Below are 20,907 nucleotides of genomic sequence, written 5' to 3' on the forward strand. Positions count from 1 at the left end.
TTTACTGGATAGACTCGACTTTCACTCCTGCAATAGCATTTGCTCATCTTCCAGTGAGACACCCGGCAGACTGGTGCTTATTGCAGTATTGTGCCTTTTTACACTGGGTCCTTAACGATTCCTGATAAATGGTATCATGCTTTCATTATTCATAAGCTCAGAAAACAATTGGAGAGAAATGAATGTCTATAATTAAAGTGTATCTCCCCATAACCATAGAGGACGGGACTGAAACCTCCATATGCAATACAAGTATATTTTCATTATGGAATTCTTGCTTCATAATGGAGAATCCTCTTAGTTGTAAAATTGTTTATTTAACACAATGAATTTGTTTAATGAAAATAGAAGATTTTTGGGCCAGGCACAGTGGCTAACGACTGTAATCCCAGCACTTTGGGAGGCCCAGATGGGTGGATCACCTGAGGACAAGAGTTCGAAACCAGCCTGGACAACATGGCAAAACCATATCTCTACTAAAAATATAAAAATTAGCTGGGCATAGTGACACACTGTAATCCCAACTACGTGGGAGGCTGACACAGGAGAATCACTTGAACCTAGGAGGCAGAGGTTGCAGTGAGCAGAGATCATAGCACTGCACTCCAGCCTGGGGGACAGAGTGAGACTCTATCTCAAAAAAGAAAAAAAAGAGAGAAAATAGAAGATTTTTGTTATTATTTTCTTTTGTGATCATTTCCTTGACTGAAAACCTAGTTTTATGGTATTGTAGGAGATAGTACATGTAGCAGTTGCTTTATCTAGGCTAGAAAGTAGAAAGACATGGTGGTTTAGAAACTTTGAAAAATTACTTTGATAAATGATGTGTTCATAAAACATTTTTTCAAAGACAAGGAATGTTGAGATTTAAATAACATTAAAATTTAATACTTTGATATGTCGATAATGTTTCTGTGAGGAAAACTTAAGTTTTTGTGATATTTTAGTTGAGAGGGATAAAAATTTCCTTTTCCTGAAAATTATATTTTAGCTTTCTGAGTCCATGAAAATTGGCCATCAGATGAAAATATGATGGTACTTGTACAATTGTGGCACACTTTCGTATCCCAATATTGAAGCATTACAGCATGGTATACGTGCCCAAGTACAGCCCTTAAAATATCGTAATAGTTAAAAGCACAGCTTTGTATCTAGGCTGCCTGGATTCAGATCTGGCTTCACCACTTAAAAGCTTTATGATGTTGGGCAAGTCTCTAGGACTCCATTTTCTCATCTGTAAAATAGGAATAATCTCATCAACTAAGGGCTAAGTGAAATCATGAGTATAACACTCTTGGCACATGGTAAGTACTCATTCATGTTAGCTATTATTACTTTCATTATTATATTACTAAAAAGTGTGTATAGAATATTACTAAAATTGCATATATTTTCCTGGCTGTATCAAGGTTCCTTTGGGTGTAAGTGTGGGCATAAACTAGTAAACAAACCAAGATATTTCATTTTCAAAAGTGATAATGTGCTGCTTCTAACCTCATTTGCCCTCTGAGTTTGGTGAGGTTCCTAGGATACTGTGGTAGATCAGATTCTTGTTTCCAATTAATTATTCCTTTCCTGTAAATAATTTGTACATGGATACCCTTTGCCATGTGACTTTGCAGTTCTCCTTACTAGAACTGTTGAAGGCTATTTTCTCACCCTACTAATGCTGGTCTTGGTTGTTATTCCGGCTGATGGAATGTTAAAGGGTGTAATATAAGCGGAGACCTCAAAAGTGTTTGCATCATGTAGCTTGCTCTCTTCTATTTCTGTTACTTGCCATGAGAAAAGCATACCTGCAGAAAACCACAGGTTTCAGAATTATGGAGATTTGTGGAACACATGTGAATTCAGTCCAATACCTGATGTTTAGCCTAGCACAACCAAACTCTGCAATTAATTGAGAAAAGTAAATACTTGCTGTTACAAGATACTGGGATTTTTGCAGTTGTTTGTGGTATAGTTGTGCAGGAAAGAGTTAACATAGGCAGCCTAAACTGCCATCCTTCAAAAGACCTATTTATTTGCGAGGTTGACCCTTGGCTCATTTCTGGGAACTTAAATTTTTGGACAGTTACTATCATTAACTGATAAGAATAGCTAATTTTGTCTAAACTGTTTGTGCAAACAATATGGTTTATGCTGAATACCTACGTTCCTTCTGGGAGTCTGGGAGTTTGGTAAGTGCTAGGCAGAGGCTGCCTACATGACCATGGGTGCTGAGTCTCCAGTGAGCTTCCATGGTTGGCAACATTTCACACATGCTGTCACAACTAACTCCAGGGGGAATTAAGCACAGCCGTGCAACTCCCCTGGGAGAGGACACTTGGAAGCTTGTTTGTGGTTTCTCTTACTTAGCCTGAAGTGCTTTTCATTTTGCTGGTTGCGCTTTGCATCCTTGCACTATAATAAGTGATAACCATGAGTACGAATATAAATGTGGAGTCCTTTGAGTCCTTCTAGTGACTCGTCAGACCTGGGAGTGATTGTGGGGACCTCTCAAACATAGTTGAAGAACTACTGCAAAAACAGACTAATACAGGTACAAATAACTAATTGTGCTAACATGATCTAATGCTGTTTGCAGTGTGAGTTGCTGGCTCGGATTCATAGGCTCCCATAAACAAGGCTTTTGTTCTAAGGGGATATTTTGTCCCCCCTTCTACTCCCACACAAGAGCTTTTTGTATAAGTCTTAGGTTTTACCACAGGCTTAACCAGATTCCCATTGTTTAAAAGACGTATTAGTGAATCCTTTAAATCACTTTCCTCTCTTCTTAAGCCTGACTTTTGCCCAGCTCCCCATAGGGCTTATGGCTGTTTGGCTATGCTATACATATCCTTTCTCTGTGGAGAACCAACCCATTGTGGTTGGGTTATAACAAGTATTGCTTCAATTTAAAATGTATTAATTTGGGTCCATTTATCTCTTACCCTACCTTTATGCTATACAAGTTACACATATTACATCTACATAATTATAAACCCCACAAAATAATGATACTATTTTTGCTTTAAATTGTCATGTATGTTTTCAAGAAATTAAGAGGAAAAATTGTCTTATATTTATCCAGGTACTTAACAATGCCAATACTCTTTTTTTTTCTTTTGAGCGTTTTTTCTGATGAAGTAGCTGTGGAAATTTGAAATGTTTTTTGCTTATATGTATTGTGTAACTTTTCTCTGCATGCTTTCAAGGTCATCTCCTTATCTTTGATTTTCAGCAGTTTGACAGTGCGATTGCTAAGCATGTTCTTCTTCACATTTATCCTGCTTGGGGTTTGCTGAGATCCATGAATCTATAAATTTGTACCTTTAGCCACGTTTCGGAAGTTTTGTCATTGTCTTTCCTTTTTTTTTCCTGAGACTCCAGTTACTCATACATTAGACAGTTTGCTATTGTTGTAAAGGTTCCTGAGGCACTATCTCTTTTTAAACCTCTTTTTTCTATTCTTTACATTGGATACTTTCTATTGATCTATCTTCACACTTACTGGCTCTTAATGACTTAATGCCAATACATTGAGAAAGTTATATGAAATGGTCAAATTTCTTTTAAAAGTACAAAAACAGTTACACAAAATTAGAAAATTTGAATCATTCTATATTTTTAAAATCGTATCTGTAATAAAGAACTTTCCTAAAAAGAAAACTTTATTCCCAAATGATTTTACTGGCTAATTCTTCTAAATATTTAAAGAAGAAATAAGAGAAAACTTACATAACAAACTCTTGATAATATTTCCCAACTCATTTATAAGGCATGCTTGCCTTATAAATAATAGTACCTAAACATGACAAGAATATTACAAGAAAATTATTAGCCAATATCTCTCATAAATTATAGACATAAAATTTCAAATGATATTAGCAAACTGAATCCAGAAATGTATAAGAGAATAGCATATCATAATTAAGTGTGTAGTATATTCCAGGAGTGTAGGTTTGGATTAAATTCACCATATATAGATAAAGGAGAAAGCTATATAACTATCTCAATAATTCTGGGAAAAGCATTTGATAAAATTCAACACTCAAACATGAGAAAATCCTTAACAGACTAGGAATAAAAGGGAACTTCCATTTTTTTTTTTTTTGTTTTTTTTTTGAAACAGAGTCTCGCTCTGTCACCAGGCTGGAGTGCAGTGGCGTGATCTTGGCTCACTGCAACCTCTCTGCCTCTTGGGTTCAAGCAATTCTCTTGCCCCAGCCTCCTGAGTAGCTCAGACTACTGATGTGTGCCACCACACCTAGCTAATTTTTGTATTTTTAGAAGAGACAGCGTTTCACCCTGTTGACCAGGTTGGTCTCAATCCCTTGACTTCGTGATACACCTGCCTTGGCCTCCCAAAGTGCTGGGATTACAGGCATAAGCCACCACACCTGGCCAAAAGGGAACATCTGTTACATAATATGAGATTTTACAAAAAAAAAAATCCAAAACTACCATTAGTATCATTGTCAATGGTAAAATATTGAGCATTTTCATGCTAAAGATAGGAGAAAGAGAAAGATATTCTCTCTCACTGCTTCTCTTTAACATTGGACAAGAGGTTCTAGCTGATGCAACAAGGCAATTAAAAGAAATAAAATTGTATATGTATATTGTAAAGGAAGATTAATCCGTCTTTACTTGCAGATAACATGTTTGTATACATAGAAAATCCCAAGGAATCTACAAAAAGTGAATTAAGGAGGTTGCTGGATGCAATATCTACATATAAAAATTGTATTTTTATATATTAGCAATGAACAATTGGGAAATAAAATTTTAAAATACCAATTGTCACAAAACATAAAACACTTAGTGATAAATCTAACAAAATATATGCAAAATATTTGTACCAAAACCCATGAAATATTGTTGAGCAAAATTGAAAAAGACTGAAATAGATGGAGAGATACACTGTGTTCATGGTTTAGAATACTTGGTACTATTAAGATGTCAGTTCTCCCGAAATTAACTTACACATTTAAGCCAATCCCAATTGCAATCTAGAACACTTGCTTTTTTGTTATAAATTGACAAGATGATTATAAAATTTATTTGGAGATACATAAAACTTGGAACAGACAAAATAACCTAAAAATAGAGCAAAGTTGCAATACTTATATGACTTGATTTCAACACTTACTACATAGATACAGTAATTAATACAATGTGGTACACACGTAAGGATAAACAAATAGATCAGCAGAACAAAATTGGGAGTCTAGAAATAGACCCATGTTTATAGTCAGTTGATTTTTGACAGAGATTTAAAAGCAATTTGGTGGAGTAAATGATAGTCTTTTTAACAAATAATGCTGGAACAATAGTTGATATATACGGGGGGAAATGAAATTTGACCCCCTAGCTAAAACTGTACACAAAATTTAGTTTGAGAAGGGTAGAACTAAATCTAAAAGCGAAACTATGAAGTTTCTAGGAGAAAACATAAGAGACTGTATTCTATCCAGCAGGTAGTCAAAGATTCTTAGAACACAGAAAGCACTTTTAAAAACTGGTAAAATGGTTCCTAAAAATAAAACACATTTGCTCATCAAAAGCATGTTAAAAAATAAGCAAGCCACAGACAAGGAGAAAATATTTGCAACAAATATATATGACAGAGGACTTGTATGCAGAATATATAAACAATTCCTACAATGCAATGAGGCAATCCACATTTTAAAATAGTCAGTAGACTTGGTCAGAAACTTCACATAGGAAGATATACAAGTAGTTAATAAGCATTGAAAAGATGCTAAACATCATTAGTCATCAGGAAGATGGAAATTAAAGCCACCACAGGATATCACTATATACTTTCTAGAATGGCCAAAATTAAAAACTAACAAGTCCAGATACTGGCAAGGATATGAAACAACTGGAATTTTCCTACCTTGCTGGTGGGAATGCAAAATGGTGTCATTCTTTCAGAATATAGTTTGGCATTTACTTTTAAAGTTAAGCATTCATTTACCATTTATCCAGCAATCCCAATTTCACAAAAAGATTTGTAGTGTATGTCTGTAGCAGCTTTATATATAAGCAGCCCCAAACTGGAAACAACCCAAATGGCCATTAACAAAAGAATGAGTAAACAAATCGTGGTATATCCATACAATGGAGTACTACTTGGCAAGAAAAAAGAAATGAATTACTGTTACATCGATGCATCTCACAAACTTAAGTTTCAATAGCATGAGAATCTACAAATATCTCAATTAAAATTCAACTAAAAATGTTAAGCAGAACTCAGATACAAGAATACATAATGCACTCTTTTTCATTTATATGAAGTTTAGAAAAGGCAAAACTACTTTATGTTGAAAAAAGTAGAACAGTGTGGCCCCCAGGAGAAGAGAGTTGACTGGGTTGTGGCAAGAGAGAACTTTCTTGGTAATTGTTCTGAACATTTCTTGATTGTGATGTTGGTTATACAGGCCTATGTGTTGTCAAAACTCACGAAACTGTACACTTCAGATATGTGTATTCTACTGTATATGAATTATTCAGTTACAAAGAAAGATATTTATATTTTTCTCTAATTTGCAAGTTAGATTTTATTTTCATTGACTCCACAGAAGACCCAGATCTTTATGCAAGTAACCTTAGAAGTTTATGTATTTGGAAGTCAATTTTTCTTCTTCTCTTAGCTTTTCTTTCCCTTCCTTCTGAAAACCATAGCGATGTGAGAGAAGGTGGGTAGCCATTATACACAAAACTATAGCAGAAAACTTATATCAGAATTTTGTCATTTGGACCTTGTGCAGGCCTATAATTTGAATGTGTGACTCTAGAAATTGTTGCTATGGTGATAAGCCACTTTACTTAAATAGCATGTATTTTACTCAAAATTCAGAGAAATGCTAACAGTTTCTAGTAATCATGCACTGGTATTAACTTGCAGGGATATGCCTAGAGCTTACAGGTTTTGCATCCATTATCACCAGATAAGTTCATCAGGTTAAAGCTATGCCAGTGAATAATGAAATATGCATATTTAGTCCAATTTTCTTGTTACATATCTCCCCTTGCACACATGGAGCCCCCTTTTCAAGATTAATAATATGAGCTAGAGAAATTAGTCCAAGGGTACTGAATTACAAAAAAGGTGAAACCGGAGGAAAGCTTGTAAGGTCATCTTTTCCATCATTCTGCCTCCAATAGAACTGACTGTTCTTCAACTGTCCCAAATTGTAAGAATTTGTCAGAGATGAAGAACAATTGAAATGCTGCTTGAGGCAGCCCTTGATGTAACCATCCTGACTGACTGCAGCACTCAGAGATGCTGTCTACCTCCACAGTGCTGAAATATGCCCCCTTCTTCATTTTATAGATTTTGATTATATGTAGCCTCTTATTCTTTATCTTTTAGATTGAAGAGCACTCTTAAAGAGAAACCTCCACCCCTTAATCATATTAGTAGCCTGTCTGTAAACATTCTCTGGTCTCTATATCTGTTCAGGCTGGTTGCAGTGTTTCAGGTATGAATTCATCATTATTTTATAGAAGGATAGAAAATTTTTTCTTTGATTTCTAAAATGCTTTCTGATGATAGCTAGGTTTTTCTGACCAGTGTGCAATAGTACATTAGACCAGTATCTTCAAAGAACAGCCTACAGTGCTTTTTAGGTCTTCTCTTGGATTGGTAAATATATGGCCAACAGTCTCATAATGATCATTTAGGATCTTTCCCCTTAGAACTTAGTATTGAAATTCCTCTGTTTTCTTTCACCCCCTTTGTACAATCTTATGGGAGCTCACCACCTTCTATTTGCTTTTCCTGACCTGGAAGATCTTATAGCCTTAGCAATTTCATTTTTCATTTCTCTGTTCTATTACTTACAAAACTATAAAATTGCCTCAGTGACAGCATAGATCCCTGAGGAATCCCACCAGCTATGAGAGAAGAAAAGGAGAAACACAAAACTTAGATAATCTATAACCTAACAAAATAAATCTCTGAAAAATTAAGATTTTTTCATGTTTCTAGATGAAGCTTGAAAGCTAGAATTTGCCTTAGCCACTCCAGGAACTAAGAGGCTTGACTCTTTGTGAAGAAAACTATGGCCTGGCCTGGAGGGCACCATGGTGGCCATTCTGCATCTGTGTTCTGTTAGCATCAGAGAATGGTTTTAATGAGGGATATTTGAGGGGAGTCTCAGACTCCTTTAGAAAAACTATTAGAATTCTGCTTCCTAAACAATGGCATCCTAAACTTTATACAACTGGAATTTAGCAAAGAGAAATGGTAAGGTACACATACATATACAGTATTTTACAAGGCAAACCCATATACACAGAAGCATAAACATTTGCATAAAGGTAAGTAGATTTGAATTGATGTTACCATGAAGTGAAGGAGCAAATAGTGTGATTTGTTTTGGTGCAGCCAGCATTAGGCTGATTTTGGAGCTCAATTAAAATGTGGATGACTGTATTAGTTTTTACATGTATTAAAAAAACCAAATTGACAAAGAGATAAGAAAACAGGCTGGGCGCGGTGGCTCAAGCCTGTAATCCCAGCACTTTGGGAGGCCGAGGCGGGTGGATCACGAGATCAAGAGATCGAGACCATCCTGGTCAACATGGTGAAATCTCGTCTCTACTAAAAATACAAAAATTAGCTGGGCATGGTGGCGCGTGCCTGTAATCCCAGCTACTCAGGAGGCTGAGGCAGGAGAATTGCCTGAACCCAGGAGGTGGAGGTTGCGGTGAGCCGAGATTGTGCCATTGCACTCCAGCCTGGGTAACAAGAGTGAAACTCCGTCTAAAAAAAAAAAAAAAAGAAAACAGGTACTCTTATATGCTACTGGTAAGATTATACATTGGTACAACTGCAGTGGAAGGCAACATGATGATTTCTTTTCTTTTCTTTTCTTTTTTTCTTTTTCTATATGCCAGCACCTTGATCTTGGAGATGATATCTTTCAAAATTACAAATCCATATCCCATTTAACCCAGGAATTTCACTTCTAAAATATATATCCTGTAGAAAACTTACGCATGTGCAAAATGACATGTGCAAAATGTGCTAGCAAAAGATTGGAAACAAACCTGAGTGTTTATTGTGAAGGGACTCGTTAAATAGATTATGGTACTTCTAAACAAAAGAATGTTGCATAGCCAGAAAAAAGAATGAGGACTTTTTCTTTCTATGAATTGACTTGGAATGATCTTCAAGATAATCATTAGTTGAAAGAAGTCCAGGTGTAAAAGAGTGTTTATAGTTGGCTACTGTTTGTGTAAAAGTGGGGGGAGAAAGCATGTCAATAGATGAATGTATTTGTCTGTTCTCATGCTGCTAATAAAGACATACCCAAGACTGGGCAATTTGTAAAGAAAAAGAGGTTTAATGGACTCACAGTTCAACATGGCTGAGGAGGCCTTACAATCATGGCGGAAGGCAAAGGAGGAGCAAAGACACGCCTTACGTGGCAGCAGACAAAAGAACGTGTTCAGGGGAACTGCCCTTTATAAAACCATCAGCTCTCGTGAGACTTACTGTCACACAAACGGCACAGGAAAAACCTGTCCCCATGATTCAATTACCTCCCACTGAGCCCTTCCCACAACATGTAGGGATTATGGGAGCTACAATTCAAGATAAGATTTGAGTGGGGACACAGCCAAACTGTATCAATGAAATAGATTGAACCATAGGAAATTGCCATTATTAGACTGTTTTTGACCTGCAACCAATGGAAATGACAGTGGAATGACAACCACTTCCATTTGGTTCCACCTAATGGATAAAATCTCTCTGGAAGCATACACTATAAATTGACAATATTGGTTGTTTTTGGGGGTAGAGCTCAGTTAACTAGGAGGATAAGGAGGAGATTTTGAACATTGTGAATATTAAATCATGGGGATATACTATCTAAGAAATAAATAACTAAAATTACAAATAAATATGACTGAAGAAAACCATTTTCTTATCTTACTACAAAATGAAACAGAAGTATCATATTTCTACACCAAAGCAACTAAACATTTTTGGTTAGTTTGATTTTTCCTTCCACTTTGCCAGGAGACTTTAATAATGATCTTAAGATGTTGTATTTAAGAAGAAAATATCAGCACCTATAGAGTTTTTGGAAAAAAAATTCTACGTCAATAATTCTGTTCACAGAGACTGTTTCTGAGTATTTCTTCCTGGTGACTGCAACTCCTGAGACTACTGTAATGACTCAACTACATGAACAAATGGAAAGTGAAGAAGAATGGAACTGTTAAGCCAGATAGAAATATAAGCACACTAAAGGGAATATGAATCTTTATTCCTGCTCTGTGTAATATTACTTGTAGAGGACATGTGGAAAACTACTTCCTCAACAATTTGGATGATAACTCAAAATCCAAGTAGAAATATCAAAAAAGAGAAGGTTACACTTATATTCACCTTTTAATAGGATTTGTATGTAAAAGTAATTAAACTTTATGAATTGAAAATTTCAAGATAGGGTGTATATCTTAGAGACCAGCCCTGTACTAAGCAAAGCAACTTGTTCTTAGCCAGATGCTCGAACATCAGCGGTATTGTATCCTCACCTTATCACTGAACATAAGGAGTTTTCATTAAGAATACAACCTATATGAAGGAATACTAAAGAATTTTAAATATTTTCTACTGCTTAAAAGAATGCACAGAAGCAACCCAGAAGTTTTCCTGGGGGGGAAAACTAGCAAAAATGACCTTTTTACATTTCAAATTTTATACAAATTAAAATTTTAAGGCACAAGATGATTTTTAAGTATTACCTGCTTAAGAATTAGCATATACTGCTTATAAAATCAGACATAAGTGATGTTCTGAAGAGGTACATTTTAAGGGCTGTCTTTGGTAAATAAAGATCAGGTAGATTTTGTTTCTTGAAGTATAGGTGTTGCAAGCCTTACAGGACCCAGAGTTTTACTGCAGCCCTGGGAAGTCGTGGATTCACTAGGCAAACATGTATAAAGTGCTACTACTGGATATAAAACATGGTCATTACATCACAAGAACCTGAATGATCAAAGAAACACTAGATGCATTTATTTTGTGTTATATGCCATCTTTTCACACTCTTTGAAAATTGTTCACCTGATTTTTAACCCAAGTGTGCTGTGACTTTGAGGTAAGGAGAGTATTAAACTTGTGAGCCCTTTCCTCGATCATTCTGTGTAAATCAGAGCTTCTGTATCTCTACCCCAATGGCTTGGCCCCTGTGCTCCTTGGTGGGTCTCCTGAGACAATCTCTACTCTTTTAGAACTCTGTGTTCCAGCTTCACTTAATTAAAAGTGATCACTTTAAAAATGGGCCTAAGTCAAAATGGACCCTGCCTCCCTCATGACAGCAGGATTGAGGACCACTTCTTCCTTTACTGTGGAATGAGGCGACCTGAGAAAATGCAATTGCCTATTAAAACCCCATCTGCTTGATTTCTACTGTAAAGCTCACACAGTATTTTCATGACCACCCTTCTCTTCATTCTTATGGTAACCTCTTGTGGCAAATGTGCAAACATTTTTGCCTCCACTTAAGGGCAAGGAATAGAGAGGCTTGGAGAGGTCTCCAGACCTGCCCAAGTGGTGTGACTGGGATTAGAAGCCAGTCTCCGGAATTAATGTGGGAAAATGGTGAGGATGTGAGTGTGGGCCATATGCAGCACTTTGTACCTAGGTTAGAAAGAATAATTATGTTATACTTGTCAGGGTATCCATGCAAATGTCTGAGCTTGTGTAGAAATCTGTAAAGATGAAGTGAGTATAATTATGTCTAAGTGGACTTCCCTGAGCAAATGTTACCAGACATGTACTTACATTTTGGATGGCAGAGGTTTCAAAATTGAGCCTGTAGAGTTTGCTCCACACCAAACACTAAACAATTCCATTTTCTTAAAGGTGCTAAAGGATCTTCTGGCATTTAATAATAATTTTACAGTATGACTAGTTTGTATCCTGTATCTAGAGAGTGCTCCAGCTTGCAAATCCTGGACAACTTTGTAGTTCCTTGCATCTTTGAATTGATGTGCATTGCTTTGTGTCTGAAAATTAATCAAGACCTTTTATTTGCAGTCTACTGCTTATGAAAAGCAATTTCCTGCGACCAGTAAGGACAACTTTGACATATGCTCTTCAAGTTTCACATCTAGCAAACTCCTTCCAGCTGAACTCAAGGAAGAACTGGAGAAAACCCCTGTAACTCCAAGCCAAGGAACAGCAACCAAGTACACTGCTAAATCCACAATCCTGTCTAGATCCAAAAAGAAACTCTAAGGTTCCCTCCAGTGCTGAACAGTACAAAAACAAACTGCTCTTGTTAGCACTTTGATGAGAGGGTAGGAGGGGAAGAGGACAGCCCTATGCTGAGCTTGTAGCCTTTTAGCACTGTAGAGCCCTGGCATGTGTTTGCACCAGCTTGAAATTGAAGCTAGTTATTGCCAAAGCAGCGTAAGCTGCACGTGGCATTAAAGGACAGCCACCAGTGGGCTTGGCAGTGGGCTGCAGCTGAAATCAACTCAAGATGTATGCGAATGTTTTTTAGGAGGGCAGATATCCTCAATTCAAGACTCTGGGCACACTTGCTCACTTTTACTTCAAATTCTTATGTTTAGGCACAGTTATTTATAGGGGAAAACAAGAGGCCAAATATGGTAATGGAGGTTCCAAATAATTATGTGCACTTTGCACTAGAAGAGTTTGTTAGAAAATTACTAATAAACTTGCCATAGGTATTACAGCAGAAGTGCTTCAGTCATTCACCTGTGTTTGTGAGATTTTAGGTTTCTATAGATTGTTTAAGACAACTTATTTTAAATGTAAAAAAATAGATTTTGTAACTGCTTGCCATTAACTTGCTGCTAAATTCCCAATGTATTGATTCAATCAATAAAAAACAGATGTCATTCAGCACATTAATTTTTATGTTAACAAGAGGTGAATATGATAAGATCCTCTAAGCCTTGATGCAAATTATAAGTTTGGTCTACTGCTGCAATGGTAGGCGTACATCTTTGGGGAAGATACCTAATTTCTCTTAGCATTATAGGCATCCCCTTTCCACCTGAGTAACTAATTTTGCTAGTTGAGGTCCAACTGGGTGAATAGCTGCTTTCCTTGCTTCCCAAGAAAATTCTAAAGAAAGAATTTGCAATTGCTTTTACCTTCATAAAGTCATAAACTAGTTCCATTCCAAACCCCCATGGAATGGTCAGTCAGGTTTCCAAAATGGCCCACATCTGGCCAGCTGAGCATATACTAGTTGCATTTATATCCACTTGATGACTGAAAAGTAGTACACGTGATTCTGAATGAGTCAAAGACAAGACTGGCCTGTGTTGCCCCACGTGGTTCTGCGAGTACTTTCTTAGTACCTTCAGTGTGCTTCCCCTTGGGGGAACCTGCTGGCCAAGGCAGATCTAGTGTAAATTGTCTGTATTTTATTTTAAACTGGCATGAACAGAGCTGCTTCAAGATCTTTCTCCCTTCTTGATGACTACTTCCAGTCACATCAGAAGCCTATAAACCATATCCCAAGATTTAAGCTTTCTTTCAGGGTTTAGTGAGCCAGCCTTTAAAGGGTGTGTTCTGTTCACCTGATGAGAACTCTGGCCTCATTAGCTAAGTGGAGACGTCCCTTCCCTGGTAGTAGCCTCGAAGGCAGATATGAGCACTGCAGTTCTGTCACCTCTGGCAGGGAAAAGCAGGGACCTAGTGCACAGTGGCTGCTTGTGTCCTTGCAGAAAAGCTAACCAAGATGGTGGCTTTGATTGTGCCTATTCCTGGGCCTGAAAATGGAATATTCTCTATATTCAAAATACTCTTTCACAGTGATACTCTTTTTGGATTAGAAGATCCTGTGGTTAAATAGAGTACTATCCCCATTTCTCGTGGCCCTAAAAATTAGTGATTGTGCTCCGTAAGCTTGAGCAAAGGTTTAGAACTAATCACTAACAAAAAGATGAAGTCATTTTGTAATACATTAGTGTGTTTTCACCTTTTCCCACCTCAGACCATACAAGGCCAACCACCCTGCCTACCATACAGTGCATTCTGTTAGCACCCCTCCATTGAGACATTCATTTGATTTGTAGGAATTGTTTTAATAGAAATTTAGCTCACTTTTTGTAGAGAGTATTTCCACGTCATTTTGTGACTTAGTTGTATTTTTGTCACTTCGTTGTGTAGAACACAGTTGGACCAGGCCATGTCTGAGCTTTGTTTTCCAGCAGATGTGCCTCTTTAAGGTCTGGGGATATATGGCCTTCCTTCCTCCATTTGCTTTCACAGCTGGGAAAAAAGGCGCTCCCATTTCAGATTGACTTTCAATGACTGAAAGGCCAACGAAGGAATGACTAACAAACACTGTAACACCTCCTGTGCTCCATAGCATGGGGAGCTGGGTTTTGCTGTGACCCAGCAGGACATAGTCTGTCTAGGACAGCACAGAGCAGATGTTATTTTCAAGAAATGCAAGTAGTGATCAGCATTCCAACTTGAGTATTAGATAATGCAGGCAAAATGTGATAAAAAGAGAGAGATGCAGGTGAGCTGGGGACAAGTTCATTTGAGGACAGTAAAGGATGATATCAGAGAAGGCCTTAAATCAGAGAAGGAAGGAAAATGGGGATATGTAAAGCAAAATGAAAATGAATTATAATTAATAAAGAAGACAGGATGGCAACACATGGTTCTGCCAAAGCTGGAAGCTGGAGCGAGAGAGGGAAGCTCTGCTCATAGAATATTTGTTTGCTCCAGGCCAGTCTGAGGTGAAGTTAGCCCCCTCCCATGGCCAGTACACAGGCAAACCTAGATAAAGGCACAGACTGAGGAAACGAAGACCCAGGGAAACGGAAGCTGAAATTTTAAGAGTCAGCCACAAAATTCTCCTTTCCTTTTGAGTGGAATGTTGTATGCTGCTACGGGGGTTGGGTGGGGGAGCAGCCCAAAAAAATCAAAACATTTTGTGCTTATCGCTGAAATGCTTTCTTTAAATAATTCTATTTGACTCCAAAATGTAAGTTCCAGGTTAGACAGATCAAAGGCAACCAGTCTTGAAAATGAAGCTTTTTAAATTCCAGCCCTGCTGTTGGAACAGAGAATAAAGGCTTTGTTTAAACATGCATTCCCAGCAGCAAGCAGAGCTTTGAAATTGGCCAGGGAAGTTGCGTCTTATAATGGCTGTGCTTGGCTAGAGACCAAGGAGCTGTGGCCTCTGGGAAATGACCCTGGGCTGGATATTTTCTATCTGCCCCTCCAGAACCACTCTGCCTGCTCTGCCCTCTCTGCTCAGAGAGGCTGATCTTCAGGGACTGCAGTAACATGCTCCCTGGGCTTCTGGATTTTTTGGGATTCTGTCAACGAAAGCACCAAGGCGAGATAAGAGAAGGGGAGAGCCAGGTCCAGATGCTGACCCCCCCCCCCCCCGCTTGAGTGCCTCCTTGCTCTGGGCCAGGCTGCTGGGCATTTGCTGACTTCTTCTGTGGGCACGGCTCCTGCCCTCTTGCAGCTGTGTCCCCTGCCCCTGCAGGCCAAGACCAGCCTATTGCCCTGGCTAATATGTCTTCCTTTGTGAGTTTCCCTAAGCCCTCTCAGTGCCTTTATGAACAGTCTCTGTTAAACCCTCAGTGTCCACATCTGAGTTTAGCTTCTGTCTTCTCCTGCAACCCAGGTGATTGAGACCCTTTCCTTATGAGTGCTGCATTGTTCCTGACCCAAGGTAGTTTTGTCTCTGACTGCCAGTCTCCTACCAAAGTACAGTAAAGGGCAAAAACCAGAAATGAGTTCTTCCTGGCAAAGAGAGATGTACCTGGGTGGTTGCTAGGGGTTGGGGAGGGGTGGCGGGGAGATGTTCCTGAGGTTGGGACCTAGGCAGATCCAGATACAACGAACGTTGCCTGATTGAACCTAAAATCTGAAATTGGGCTCAAAGTTTGGGAGCATAAAGAATACAGCACTTCGCTGTGACAGCCAAGAGGACCTGGGACGAGGCCACCCCATACAGGCTGCCAGCTGCCAGTGAGGGACCAGGAAAGGGCTTCCAGGGGACCCCACGGAGCCCGGGAAGCACAGGCGACGTGAAGACAAGACACATCCTGGGCTTCGTGTTTGCTTCATCTCTACGAGCACTAAAATCAGTTTACAAAAAAGCATTTTAAGGTAAAAATTTTTACTATTCAAAGGTCTCACATCGTTCAGTTGTACTTTTCAGGATCCTGCATTTTTCTGAGGGAGCTGGCTGAGAACCGATTTTGATTTCTGTTCAGTACATTGTTATCACTTAATTCTCATTGGTGAGCCAATTTTCTTTGCCTTTGTTCTTCAAAGTGAGGCTGCATTCACAGCTGTCTTGCATTTTTGTGGCTGCCTCCTTCAGTCACTACCCTAATCAGCTCAATTCTGTGCTCGCTGGTCAGTTCTCTACATTTCTCTGAATAATCTGGGGCAGCCCTCAGAGGAGTAGTAGGGGTTCCCACCAGTGCCCCATCGGGAAGATTCACAGGACCCTTGCGGTGTCACCACAGCACTCTCAGGGACCTCGCCTTCCCTGTTGCCGAGTGCCATCCCAGACACCTTAGCCAAATCCTGGACCTCCTCCTCCAAACAGGCATCAGGTCCTGTCCTGGCCCAGAGAACAGGACTAGAGATGCCCTGCAGCTCCTGCCTTCGTCCAGGCTCCTGCTGGTCCCTCTTCTAACTAAGTCCTGTGGCATCTTCAGACCATATCCAGGGCATTGATACAGGGGCCACACAAGTCTCCCTGCCCTTTGGGGACCAAAACCTCCCTGTCGGCAAGATCCTGAAGCCCAGCTATTCATTAGGAAAGCCTTTCCTCAGTCAGCATAAAAAGTTGTCTCCATCCCCAGGAGCAATTGCAAGGCTGGAGGAGTCAGCATTCCCATGTGACCAAAGGGTGGGGCAGTTGGGACAGAAGATAGAGAGCAGCTGACACCCTCCCTGGACCCTGAGGAAGATGCCCTTGCAGGGAGGCGGCAGCCAATATTTCCTGGTCCAAATACTGACTTCCATATAGTTGCTAGAATCAGTCTTTTTGTAAGCTGGACTTTGAGCTATAGTAGTGGACGGGATCTCTTTTAACTAAAACCTGCTTTCAGAGTCATGATATAACAGGAGCAACATTTACAGAGCACTTACTACATGCCAGACACCATTCTAAGCACTCTACATGTATTAATTTTTTCATCCTTACCACAGCCTATGAGGTTGATACCATTGTTATCTCTACAGAGAAATAAATTGAGGCACAGAGAGATTAAGAAGCATGTCCAAGGTCACACAGCTAAGACGTAGCAGAAGGAGAACTGGAACCTGGCCAGTGGGCTCAAGTGTCACTGTTGTACTACACGCTTCTCAAGGCATTCAGAGTTTTGTCCTCTACTCTTTAGGCATGAGCAGCTATGAAGTTTGATCCCACAGTTTCAAAAGGCTGAGCAACTCACAAACACCTCTGTCTCCAGCAACAGCCTAGAGTGATAATTTTGACAAGTTTGGGGCTTGAGGTTTCAGAAGGGAGTGGAATTATTTGTATGTTGACAAATTTAGTCAAGACTCAAGCAATCTATCAGGGAAAGTTGCATTCTGAAGGACTTTGTGTGATAAAAGTAAGTTCTCAAGCCTTTAACTGATCTTTTTGTCTGGAGCAATCTTTAGAAGCCTTTGAATACGTTTTTAACAGAAGAGAGAAAAGAGGTTCCATTGCTTCCTCATGCATTCACAGGGACTGTCCTTTCTATGCAGACATGACAGATCAGTGCTTACCAGGAGCAAAGTGACTCCCATCACAGGGCAGGTGGGGGTTAGAATCACTATCATGTTTTGATTTCCCACATCCCTTCATCAGGTGGTGTGGGCAGGTGTGCCTGCCTCTGAGCAGGTGGGGTTCATATGTGGAGTCCACCTCCCCATCCTGCATTCCTCTAGCTTTTGCCATCACTTACTGTTTTAGATGACTGTTAGAGCGGTGACGTTTTGTCCCTTTCACACTGACACTGTCCTGGTTCAGGGGGCAGCCATGTTTCCATAGGCTCAGTGCATTCTGTGGTCCAGGGCAGAGGAGACGTCTGCTCTGGGCCGAAGCCAGCAGCTAAGGATGGTGCCGCCTCCCTCTGGCTGCCCACCTCTCAGGCCATTGCCTGCCACCTGGTCCCAGGAGAAGAGAGGCAGTTCTTATTCATGATCCTCATTGCTGTTTTGGAACTTTGGAAGAAAAGGCTTTTAGCTCCCCAAAACCATGCAAATGGGTAAATTTTCACAAGAGCTGTTTTTCTTCCAGAAGCAGTTCCCTGGTTGGAGCTTCAGTCCCTTGCCCCCATCAGCACAGAAATTAGTCATAAGGCTGTAGTCATTTAGCCACGTAAGTTTCATATCAGCTTTCTGCTTACCAACTTTTTACCAGTCCCTGACCAGGATTCATTGTTGTGTAGCCCAGTCCGTGTGAAATCTTGGCAGAAATGTCTTACCTGGGGCGCATTCTGATTGCTTGGAGGAGAACAGTCTCACCACCGCCAGAATCTTTTTCCTGTAAGATGACTAGCATCAGATCCCATGGCACCAGCAGGAACAGAGCCATACAAAAGCTGTTCATTAAGAACTGAATTGAGAGGCTCGGTCATTCATTCAAGAAGTAGTTACTGGTCACCTACCGTGTGCCAGGCACTGATAGGCACAGAACATAAAACGATGGAAAGGCAGTCAAAGCCATTGCCCAACATAGGGAGCTTGTAGCCATGGGGGTACAGGGACAGATGATGGACATTTATACAAATGCATAAAATAATTACATATTGTGATTACAGATAAGAAGGAATTTATAGAGTGCTATCATAGAGGATTATAGGATAGGAACCCTCTGGAAAGCCTCTCTAAGGAAGCCAACAATGGGAAGAGCTGGGGAGGGGAATTCCAAGTCCTGGAATCCACCAAGCTCTTCCCCTGTTCCCTCTCCCTGCCTTTAGGGACTTAGCCCAAAGGCCAGGATGATCAGGGAGGAGGAGAGGCAGGGTTCATCAGGTCCTGCTGGATCGAGGAGGCCACAGGAAGAAAACCTTTTATTCTAAATGTACTGGGAAGCCATTGAGAGGTTTCAGCTAGGGCATGACATCTGATTATGTTTTTAAAGGATCAATTTGTCTTCTGTGTAATGGATTACTCAAAGTGGAACAAAAGTGGAAGCAGGGAGATTGTTTAGAGGACATTGAATAAGATAGTGGCAGAGAAGATGGAGAGAAATGGGTTGATATGCAATATGTTTTAGAAATCAAATTGATAGGATTCGGTGATAGATTAGAGGTGGTGGGTAAAGAAGAGTGGGTTAGGGGGCCAAGGATGACTTTGGCTTCAGTAACCAGACTGATGGTGGTTTCGCTTCCTGGGAAAGGCCAGGCCTGGTCTGGCAGTGGAATGAAGAGTTCTAACTGGTCATATGAAGTTTGAGATCTCTATCAGACCTCAAAGTGGAGATGACTACTTGAGATAGATTTAAATGTTGAAGCAGATCAAGGTGGATCGAGAGAAAAGAGCCCTAGTGTGGGGAAGGATGTGAAGAGAGATCCAGAGTTAACAGCGAAATTGTGTGTAGGGGCTTCTGGGCGCCTGACACAAATGGGCTCGCAGAATCCAGGGAGACCTGGTATCAAGGCACCATCTTGGTCCACACAGCAAGTGTGTCTCCCTCACTCAAGGACCAGGCAGTGACTGTACTTTGGCAAGAAGAATGAGAATGGAGTGGAATGACATGAAATACCATTTGGAGAAATATCCCTGGGAGATGTGGCCAAACCTCCTTATTGCTTGATTAATTGAATCTGAATAGTGACAGGTAACAAGCCCTCAATAGCTAAATCATCATTCCATAGCCTTCCATCAGCAATAAATCAGAAAATGGTGGGCCAGGTACTTTCCTGAAACCCACATTTGCAGAATCCGGGACTTTCTGAACTGTTCCTTCAGCCCAACTCTCCCTCAGTGCAGGAGCTGCACCTACAGCCTCCTCCAGAGAGCTCCCCTCTGATGACATACTTCCTGGGGTCGGGGGCTCCCAACCTCCCCAGGCAGATGAATTCTACTCTGGAAACACGTAAGTGTGAGAAAATTCTTCCTGTCATCTGATACCTGCTGCTCACTGGCCCTTCTGGAACTCTTTAAAGGCTGCTCCAGCTGCCACATCGCAGCCCCTCAGTTTTGAAAGTGATCCCCACAGACCTGTGTGCCTTCTCCAGGCTGAACATCCCCACGTCTCGGACTCCTTCTTAGTGACATGTTTCTAGGCCTTTCATTCTAGCTCATCTGGGTCTTTTTCCAAAATTGAACTCAGGCCTCCAAGTGTCCTCGGAACATGGTGCGTCTGTCACTGCAGCCCATTGTGTCCCTGTTAACAGGGATTTGTGGGCAATCTTGTTGGAGTCTACCAGGACAGGCCTTAATGACAGTGTGTCCCTGAAGCACGGTTATTTTCCTATCAATGTCTTTGTGGTGGTCTCTCAGTGACCGCTAAAGAGTCTTTTTGCAGCGTGATGCCTGCGGGGAGCAACAGAGAGAATGTTGAGTCAATGCTCCAGGGCTGGGTCTGAGTCACAGAGCCCTGAGATTATCCAGGAAGACACACTCATTTTCCTTAAGTATCAGTCTTGCTAATTATCCGCTAAGATATATGGGGAGGTAAGAAGCCACAAACCGAATTATAGGCCTGCTTGCCAGAGGATGCATTAGTGGCTTAGCTCCTGCTGGGGTGGCGGTGGGAAACAGGAGAGGTTTGGCAGCCTCAGATGGGACCTGTCCAGGACCCTCCAAACAGGATGAGCACAGGTGTGGTCTGTGTCTGTGTAAACTGTCCATCCCCGTGCCTCCCACCCATAGGCACTGGGGGCACATTCACTTCTGTGCCTAAATGGACTGGCTCTGAGCCCTCTCCCCAT

At 40.4% G+C, this 20,907-nt stretch overlaps 1 protein-coding gene across 2 annotated transcripts in view; it reads left to right on the top strand.

Moving 5' to 3' along the window:
• STK33 (serine/threonine kinase 33) overlaps positions 1-12,883 on the top strand; it is a 195,077-nt gene extending 182,194 nt beyond the window's left edge. For both annotated transcript variants that reach the window (XM_012456715.2, XM_012456716.2), the window contains one exon: positions 12,050-12,883. In XM_012456715.2, coding sequence (XP_012312138.2) covers positions 12,050-12,250 — 201 coding nt within the window. In that variant the 3' untranslated portion in view covers positions 12,251-12,883. The remainder of the gene's footprint in view (positions 1-12,049) is intronic.
• The last annotated feature ends 8,024 nt before the right edge of the window (positions 12,884-20,907 follow it).

The sequence above is a fragment of the Aotus nancymaae genome, unplaced genomic scaffold (genome assembly GCF_030222135.1).
Source record: "Aotus nancymaae isolate 86718 unplaced genomic scaffold, 86718_ANA_hifiasm-v0.15.2.pri h1tg000059l, whole genome shotgun sequence".
Taxonomy (NCBI): domain Eukaryota; kingdom Metazoa; phylum Chordata; class Mammalia; order Primates; family Aotidae; genus Aotus; species Aotus nancymaae.